This window comes from Procambarus clarkii, chromosome 31 (genome assembly GCF_040958095.1).
Source record: "Procambarus clarkii isolate CNS0578487 chromosome 31, FALCON_Pclarkii_2.0, whole genome shotgun sequence".
Lineage (NCBI taxonomy): Eukaryota > Metazoa > Arthropoda > Malacostraca > Decapoda > Cambaridae > Procambarus > Procambarus clarkii.
In genome coordinates, this window is record NC_091180.1 from 20007773 (window position 1) to 20017772 (window position 10000).

The following is a 10000-nucleotide window of genomic DNA, read 5'->3' on the forward strand; positions in this document are numbered from 1 at the left end:
GTCGTGGCCACATACCCTCCATGGTTGTGGCCACATACCCTCCATGGTCGTGGCCACATACCCTCCATGGTCGTGGCCACATACTCTCCATGGTCGTGGCCACATACCCTCCATGGTCGTGGCCACATACCCTCCATGGTCGTGGCCACATACCCTCCATGGTCGTGGCCACATACCCTCCATGGTCGTGGCCACATACCCTCCACGGTCGTGGCCACATACCCTCCACGGTCGTGGCCCACATACCCTCCACGGTCGTGCCCACATACCCTACATGGTCGTGGCCACATACCCTACATGGTCGTGGCCACATACCCTACATGGTCGTGGCCACATACCCTACATGGTCGTGGCCACATACCCTACATGGTCGTGGCCACATACCCTACATGGTCGTGGCCACATACCCTACATGGTCGTAGCCACATACCCTACATGGTCGTAGCCACATACCCTACATGGTCGTAGCCACATACCCTACATGGTCGTAGCCACATACCCTACATGGTAGTGGCCACATACCCTACATGGTCGTGGCCACATACCCTACATGGTCGTGGCCACATACCCTACATGGTCGTGGCCACATACCCTACATGGTCATAGCCACATACCCTACATGGTCGTAGCCACATACCCTACATGGTAGTGGCCACATACCCTACATGGTCGTGCCCACATACCCTCCATGGTCGTGCCCACATACCCTACATGGTCGTGGCCACATACCCTACATGGTAGTGGCCACATACCCTACATGGTCGTGGCCACATACCCTACATGGTCATAGCCACATACCCTACATGGTAGTGGCCACATACCCTACACAACTGTAGCTGTACATGATCAAACCACATACTCAGACCATGCGCGAATACACTCCGGAAAGGGTGAAAGACTTGGTGTATTTCGATTCTTTACATAAATACACAAGTGTGACTTTTTAGTCCTCAATAATAATAATTATCTTGAGGTTATCTTCAGATGATTTCGGGGCTTAGCATCCCCGCGGCCCGGTCCTCGACCAGGCCTCCTTTTTCTTACACATCCCCCCGGAAGCAGCCCGTAGCTGCTGTCTAACTCCCAGATACCTATTTATTGCTAGGTGAACAGAGGCATTAGGGGTGAAATAAACTCTGCCCATTTGTTTCCGCCTCCACCGGGGATCGAACCCGGACTCTCGAGACTACGAATCCGAAGCGCTGTCCACTCAGCTGTCAGGCCCCTAACAGCCCCCCTGGCAAGAGTACACACAAAGATATATAAACAATGGAGGACTTATAAGTAAAAGTGCCTAAGCCAGTGTGCTTCAGGCCACTCGGTGTAAGGAATCTTCCAGAACTTTATATACCACCTATGTCAGACCAGTCCTGGAGTATGCGGCTCCAGCATGGAGTCTATATCTAGTCTAGCATAAGACTAAACTGGAAAAGGTTCAAAGGTTTGCCACCAGAATAGTACCCGAACTGAGGGGTATGAGCAACGAGGAGAGACTACGGGGAATTAAACCTCACGTCACTGGGAGACAGAAGAGTTAGAGAGGACATGATCACCACATACAAGATTCACAGAGGAATTGATAGGGTAGATAAAGACAGACTATTTAACACAAGGGGTACACGCAATGGGGGACACGGGTGGAAACTGAGTGCCCAAATGAGCCATAGAGACGTTAGAAAGATTTTTTCAGTGTCAGATTAGTAGACAAATGGAATGCATTAGGCAGTGATGTGGTGGAGGCTGACTCCATACACAGTCTTAAGTGTAGATGTGATAGAGCCCAATAGACTCAGGAACCTGTACATTAGTTGATTGACAGTTGAGAGGCGGGACCAAAGAGCCAGAGCTCAACCCCCGCAAGCACAACTAAGTAAATACAACTAGGTAAGTACACTATATATGATGGGGGCCACTGCCCCCATCATATATAGTGGCCTTTTATATAAGGCCACATGCCCTTCATGCATGGCAGTGGCTTGGTCAATGACCGGGCCGCGGGGACGCTAAGCCCCGGAAGCACCTCAAGGTAAGGCAGAACAAGGAATGCTAATGAACCAATTACGGCTAACCTTTAATATTAGTATATCGTTATTAACGTTATTAAGCTTTCAAGCAATTTACATACTTGTAAGATAATGAATGGAATACAATATTACACTTTGGATAACATATGTAAACAAAAACATAGCTAGTTATGTAAATTCACCTGATAGTAATTATTTAGTAAGATTAACTCATTACTATTGTGTAGTTATATAAACGAGATTTGTATAATTTAAATTACGTGGGCGGTTATATCCGGCGCGAGGAAGCTTGAGTAACCAGTATGTGAACCTGTATATATAACATTAATAATTGTGTAATTAGCGTCTCAAAAGATTGTTATTTGCTTAGCTAAACGATCTAGAGTGTTCAGTTCCTGAACCGATTATGTGCCTCTGTAACCCTTTACACCACCGCCCACGAGATGGGTATGGGGTGCATAATAAAGAAAAAAATTGAATTGAATTCGGTGGGCGGTGTTGCCAAGTGGACCTCTTGAGCTTCTAACACTTTAATACTACGCTGTGTGGCTAATTCCCGCGTTTACTAAAGTTGGGAGGTTGGTACGCCTGGGTGTGCAGTCACATATCACGAGATATTAAACCTAGTGTTACTGCTAGCGTAACTCAGATTGTGAGGTCGGCTATGCAGTTTGGTTGTGTGTGTGTCGGTTGGAGATGTGTCGGTTGGAGATGTGTCGGTTGGAGATGTGTCGGTTGGAGATGTGTCGGTTGGAGATGTGTCGGTTGGAGATGTGTCGGTTGGAGATGTGTCGGTTGGAGATGTGTCGGAAGTGCAGTGGGCTGGAGGCCGCTGGAGACCACTGCAGGCCGCTGGAGACCTCTGGAGGCCGCTGAAGACCTCTAGAGGCCACTGAAAACCTCTAGAGGCCGCTGAAGACCTCTAGAGGCCGCTGAAGACCTCTAGAGGCCGCTGAAGACCTCTGGAGGCCGCTGAAGACCTCTGGAGGCCGCTGAAGACCTCTGGAGGCCGCTGAAGACCTCTGGAGGCCGCTGAAGACCTCTGGAGGCCGCTGAAGACCTCTGGAGGCCGCTGAATACCTCTGGAGGCCGCTGAAGACCTCTAGAGGCCGCTGAAGACCGCTGGAGGCCGCTGAAGACCGCTGGAGGCCTTTGGAGACCGCTGGAGACCACTGCGGACCTCCTTGACGTCAGTTGAAATGGAACCATTGACTGGACTGGATGCTTCATATTTTGGTCTGCAGATTTAACCCAACGTACCCTTTTAGTGGTGTGTAATTGAGTAGTCCACATTTACAGACGGGATTAATAAGTGTTCCATCCACTTTGTGAACTTGACCGAGTTAGAGGTAAGTCTTGTATAATTTTATGTAAATGTTGCGTGACTGAACCACTTAGCCATGCTGAAGCCTCGCCTAAAGTGTTAACCGGTCTAATAAAGTATGTAGTACAGTATACTACTTGAGTATATCTTTTAGCGAGATATTAACTTAACATTTGTTAAAATAAATATATATAAGGTGTGTTTTTTTTAAAGAGAAAAGTACCAGAGAGGTGTGGGTGGGTGATTGAAGAGAGGGGGATGATGAAGTAGTCGGCTCTGGGGCCCCGGTGCGAGTGTGTCAACAAGGACCTGTAACGCCCACCATAACCTGTCCGTTACGTTACAGCCACTACATAACACCAGGTGTGAATCACACTACTTCATCACCATGATAAGGGACCTAGCGTCCCATTATCATCCATGATATATATATATATATTATGTGGTGCCTCTCGTCTCTGGAGAATACATTTTGAGATCTTTGAGACGGGCCAAATAATGTAAGGGTCTGTGTCTCTGTGCCGTATATGTTCGCTGTATTCCCTCTATTTCAGAACTCAAAGAACAATAACGTAACTGACGGCGTTGTCATGTCCTTTGTAGAGTAATTTTTTCTGATGCTGTGAGTCACATGTGATCCCTTTCCATCTTGATTATCTACTATGGTATATTTTTAGTTTGGGATGTGGTTATATTTAAGTTATATTTATCATTTATTTTGTTTAATATATATATTTCTATCTTCTAAGGCTAGAACAGATGGTATTCAGCCGGACGCTGACGTCATATATTGTTTCTATATGTGACCTGTAAGCCAATGATAAGGTTACTTTATTGGGAGCCTGTAAGCCTTATTGGCTCCCTGGAGCTCATTTCACTTTATACTTTAAAGGGAACACCCGCTCTCAGAGACCTCTTTACTGATTACTACGCTGTTAATGATATTTTAGTCCACGTTATGGGAAGAATTAGCAAGGGTCTGGAGCTGTTCTCAAGAGGCCTCGGTGTTCCTGAAGGCAATCTGCTTGTAGGAAGTGGATCTGTGACTTTTTCACTTACACAATTGTGAGGAGGCAGCGAGAGTCTGCCTGTTGTGGAAAGCAAGCCGTCAGAGGCCACGTCAGCTACTGTTGTCAGGGGAGCCAGGAGCTACAGTACAACCCCCCAACAAGGGTGCAGGCAGGAGTAGGTAGATGATCCTGTAGAACAGTAAACCACATCCTCGGCTCACAATCCAGGGAATTCTGTTTAATCCCCGCCAGGACAGAAACGGTTGGGCATGTTTCCTCACACCTATGTTGACATATTATTAATAGTAAAATGGACACCAAGGAGTTAAAGGTAACTGTTGTGGCCAGCATCCCGGGAAAGGTCAGTAGTTGGCCTAGGCACTTGGATAAGCCTCGGTATAAACTTACTGTCCCAAACAGCTGAGATCATTATTAGTTCTGCGCTCCAAGTCATCAGGTGATGACGGAGCACAGGTGTGTGGCAGAGCACAGGTGTCTGGCAGAGCACAGGTGTGTGGCAGAGCACAGGTGTGTGGCAGAGCACAGGTGTGGCAGACCAGGTGAGGGAGAACCAACACAAACAGACCTGACGGAAACAAACAGGACGCAGCTGATTCACCAGTTGCGTCAATTCTTAAAACCCAACCTTTATTAACAATGTTTAAAACATTACTACTCTTTAGCATAAACATTTTTGTCTTATATATATATACCTCTCCATTTAAAGCAGGTAAAGTTACCGACCTGGAGAATGCCAGAGAAACATATAGGACCCGAATCCATTCAATAACACATCAAAATGATTGGAAACGTTCAGTCTGCATCAAACTACGTCTCGGGAAAACACAGGCGAGACAGAACATGATGTGTACCTGGAGAACACTAATGCAGCTGCTTCCAAATCTGAACACTGAACACGTAACTATTATCACCAACATACAAGGAACAAAAGACGATCACTTTCCAGGTGAGCACAAGGTCCATACCATTAACATCCACACACACACACACACAGACAACTATCACCATCTATACACTAGTCACTCAACTCGTAATCAACAAACACAGACAGCCGCCAGACAGCTGTCATCCGTCAAGACCACAACGGTTGGTGTTGATGGATGGCATCCATCACTTGCCACACAAGGCAACCGGCAGCCAACCACCTCCACCATGATGACCAAGGCTTCCCAAACACACACCCCCGCGGTCCGTGAGGCTTCAGCCCCCACAGAGAGAGAGAGAGAGAGAGAGAGAGAGAGAGAGAGAGAGAGAGAGAGAGAGAGAGAGAGAGAGTGTGTGAGTGTCTGTGTGAGTGTCTGTGTGTGTGTCTGTGTGTGTGTCTGTGTGTGTCTGTGTGTGTGTCTGTGTGTGTGTCAGTGTGTGTCAGTGTGTGTGTCAGTGTGTGTGTCAGTGTGTGTGTCAGTGTGTGTGTCAGTGTGTGTGTCAGTGTGTGTGTCAGTGTGTGTGTCAGTGTGTGTGTCAGTGTGTGTGTCAGTGTGTGTGTCAGTGTGTGTGTCAGTGTGTGTGTCAGTGTGTGTGTCAGTGTGTGTGTCAGTGTGTGTGTCAGTGTGTGTGTCAGTGTGTGTGTCTGTGTGTGTGTCAGTGTGTGTGTCTGTGTGTGTGTCAGTGTGTGTGTCAGTGTGTGTGTCAGTGTGTGTGTCAGTGTGTGTGTCAGTGTGTGTGTCAGTGTGTGTGTCAGTGTGTGTGTCAGTGTGTGTGTCAGTGTGTGTGTCAGTGTGTGTGTCAGTGTGTGTGTCAGTGTGTGTGTCAGTGTGTGTGTCTGTGTGTGTGTGTCTGTGTGTGTGTGTCTGTGTGTGTGTGTCTGTGTGTGTGTGTCTGTGTGTGTGTGTCTGTGTGTGTGTGTGTCTGTGTGTGTGTGTGTCTGTGTGTGTGTGTCTGTGTGTGTGTCTGTGTGTGTGTGTCTGTGTGTGTGTGTCTGTGTGTGTGTGTCTGTGTGTGTGTGTCTGTGTGTGTGTGTCTGTGTGTGTGTGTCTGTGTGTGTGTGTCTGTGTGTGTGTGTGTCTGTGTGTGTGTGTCTGTGTGTGTGTGTCTGTGTGTGTGTGTCTGTGTGTGTGTGTCTGTGTGTGTGTGTCTGTGTGTGTGTGTCTGTGTGTGTGTGTCTGTGTGTGTGTGTGTGTGTGTGTGTGTGTGTGTGTGTGTGTGTGTGTGTGTCCCCGTCCGTCCGTCCGTCCGTCCGTCCGTCCGTCCGTCCAGAAGACCGGGAGGCCCCTTCCACTTACCGTGACTTGGAGCCTCTCGCGCGACACTGCCCACTTCACAGGGAACCGATTACGTACCTGTTGGGGAGAGAAGACAAACACATGTAGACACGAGTGATTGAACTGGCGGGGAGCTGTAACACGAGCCACAACTAAATTAACATCTCATGACTAGTGGTAATAAACTATCCTAAAATATAGTTTGTTTTCATTCACAATTGAATGAAAACGAACTATATTTTACCCAAACACAACAACTGAGCGCCATGACGGGCCAAATATATGAAACAAGACTTGTTCCTGAGCTGAAGGGCTTGAGCTACGAGAAAGTCTGAGGGAATCCTGGCTAATCAGGTGTTCTATGGAGGTGTTTATCTAGTTCTCTCACGAACACTGACAGGCCGGCCAGTTAAGTCATTTATACGGGAGAGTGTTGAAACTATTCTGCACATCCTGCCATTGTTTAACAAGTCCAAAGTAATTTTTTCAAACAAAAGCCTATTAAGCAGAGTTATGTATGCCGCAAGTACAATAGTTAAATATTAAATAGCCTAACAATAAATGTAAATTTAATTGGATGTGTCATCCGTATATTAAGGAGCATTTCGTAAGTTCTTATAATAGCCAATCAGATGGCAGAAGTCTGAGCCGCAGCCTCAAGCCTCAGGCGCCGGCATAGTCAACATGTAGACTTAGGGACTGAGGTGGTGGTCGTTGTAGTTTAAGATTCAGCTACTCGGAACAACAAGTTCCTAAGTAGCACGGGCTATGGCGAGCCCGGGGTTAAGGCTTTGGTGGGAGCCTATACCCATAACCCCGCTACCACAAATCATCGACAAAAATATCCGAATTCAGATTTAACTATTACAAATGTTTAAGAAATGTGTATCATTCAAAACATATACTACCGAATATGGTAGGTAGTACGAAATATGTACTACCTACCACATTCAAAATATGTACTACCTGTAGGTACATATGTAAATATGTACCTGTATACATATGTATATATTTACATATGTAAATATGTACCTACAGTTCTCTTAAGCTTGCTTACTGTAGGTACTATCTATATACATACCACAGCAAACTTTCCAACTCCGCCAATTGCTTGTGGGTGTGTGAGTGTATAATCATTAACTACATAACTGGTTCACCACAGACGTTAATTCACAGCAGACACACACAGCACCGCTCCTGTGCCAGGTGCTGTGTGTGCCAGGTGCTAGAAAGACCACTACGGGCTCACCATAGCCCGTGCTACTTGCCCCGCTCCTGTGCCAGGTAAGTCCACTACGGGTTCACCATAGCCCGTGCTACATGGAACTTGTTCCGAGTAGCTGAATTTATAACAACAACAACAAGAAGTTAACTGTTCACGCTGCACTACCTCTCTCACCCCTGCCCACGCTGCACTCACTCCGTTCCCATCCGATTGATTGATTGATGAAGATTAAGCCACCCAAAAGGTGGCACGGGCATGAATAGCCCGTAAGTGGTGGCCCTTTGGAGCCATTACCAGTACCAAGAGCTGATACTGGAGATCTGTGGAGGTGCGAAGTACACCCTGCGTGACGGGAGATGTCTCCCATGTGCTCCCATCCAAGTGTTCAGTTACCAGCTCCTATCCTGTCCTGACACATCTTCTAAGTACGACAGTCATTCCGTCTTCAGCGCCCTCTCTCCTCATAACTATCTCCTCCATACCAGGAATTCCTCCGCGGTTGGTTCCGGGAAGAGGCTCCTCTTTCCCGGTAAGGCAAGATCCACCCCAATCACGGTAGCCTCTAATCCGTACGGCGTTTTGCACGGCATCTGTGGTTAATCAGGTGGTTACCGGTACTCCACAACTCCCTGGTAGCATACTCGCCCCGTTCTTCGACAGCGATTTAATCCCAGTTCGAGTCCTGGCCAAGGAGCATTGACTAGACGCTAGTCAATAACTTAGCCCCTGTTCGGCCGTGAGTAATTGGGTACCTGGGACCAGATTCACGAAGCAGTTACGCAAGTACTTACGAACCTGTGCATCTTTTCTCAATCTTTGGCGGCTTTGTTTACAATTATTAAACAGTTAATGAGCTCCGAAGCACCAGGAGGCTGTTTATAACAAAAACAACAGTTTAATGGGAAGTTTTCATGCTTGTAAATTGTTTAATAAATGTAACCAAAACAGTCAAATGTTGAAGATGTACACGTTCGTAAGTACTTGCGTAACTCCTTCGTGAATCTGTCCCCTGGTTTTTAACCGATTGGCGCGGGGTCGTGTTCCAAGAAAGACCAGAGGGTACGGCTTACGACAAGCTATGGCAAGGGAAAGCTATCGTCTTGCTAACAGGAGTCAGCAGCAGCCGTCTCTTCCAGTACCCACCTGTGTGGAGCTGGAGACTCTTGTGTATACATCTCTTATAATCACAGGAGGCCGGTGAACACAACCAGGAACACTATAGTTACCCATACAACCTTGGGGAGGGGGGGGTGGAATTGTCTTAGCAGGCTGTGGGTGCCAGCTGGGGGTGAATATCGGGTAAACACTAGACCACCCGCACTAAGGGTCGATTACCTGCCCTCATGGGGTCCCTTACCAGGACACGGCTCTCCTTTCTTCCTGGAAGCTCTCACCCCAACCTCCTCTCTTCACTCCCCACGACCTTCCTCTCTCTTTCCCCTCACCTCTCTCCCGTCTTCTTTCTTTCCCCTCACATTTACTCAGCGCGTCTTCCCTCATTCTTTCCACCTTTCCTCACTTGTTCCTCCTCTCTCTCTCTCTCCACTTCCCTAACTTTCCAGGACCGCTGCAACCCTTCCCGCCCGGTAGACTTATGTACGCCTTAATGAGATTTCATACTAATTTCCTCTCCAGAAAACACATCAAGATATTCTGAAGACTAACTAATCAGAAGCAACATGAGGATAATATATGTTAGTGTTGCAAATTGTCAGCTATACTGTGTGTGTTGCATTCACTACCCACCAATCTGACAAACAGATTGGAACCACGAGAAGGTTGGCCAACATGTATATATCGCATCTCTGATGATTATCTTTCCCTGGAAACAATCGAAAATTTGAAGATATATTGCTATTGGTGGCGATAAAGAAAGTTTCACGACGGCGTTCGGAAAATTTCCAAGAAAACTGGAGCCAATCAGTTTTCCGGAAACCAGCGACACAAACAACCACAACACAGAGCAACACACACACACACCAACCACACATGTATGTATTAAGACACACACAAGACAAAACTTACAATCATGCACATCCAAACACAAATACCTCAACACCAAACGTACTCTATATCAAAACTCCAGTTTAAATTATAGCTAAACTGCCCCACAAATAATTGTGCAAATACAGATCAAGAGAATTGTTGTTGTTTAAGATTCGCTACTTGGAACAAAAAGTTCCAAGTAGCACGGG

General features: G+C 46.9%; 1 protein-coding gene across 6 annotated transcripts in view; it reads right to left on the reverse strand.

Annotated features, from left to right (window-relative positions):
• LOC123758756 (sterile alpha motif domain containing protein 4 smaug) overlaps positions 1–10000 on the reverse strand; it is a 172852-nt gene that overhangs the window by 69897 nt on the left and 92955 nt on the right. Inside the window, exons 2-3 of one of the 6 annotated variants that reach the window (XM_069334451.1) lie at positions 6602–6658; positions 4767–4944 (exon numbers count right to left, since the gene is read on the reverse strand). The exons of the other annotated variants lie outside the window; for them this stretch is intronic. Coding sequence (XP_069190552.1) covers positions 4767–4944; positions 6602–6658 — 235 coding nt within the window. The remainder of the gene's footprint in view (positions 1–4766; positions 4945–6601; positions 6659–10000) is intronic. 6 annotated transcript variants of the gene reach the window in all.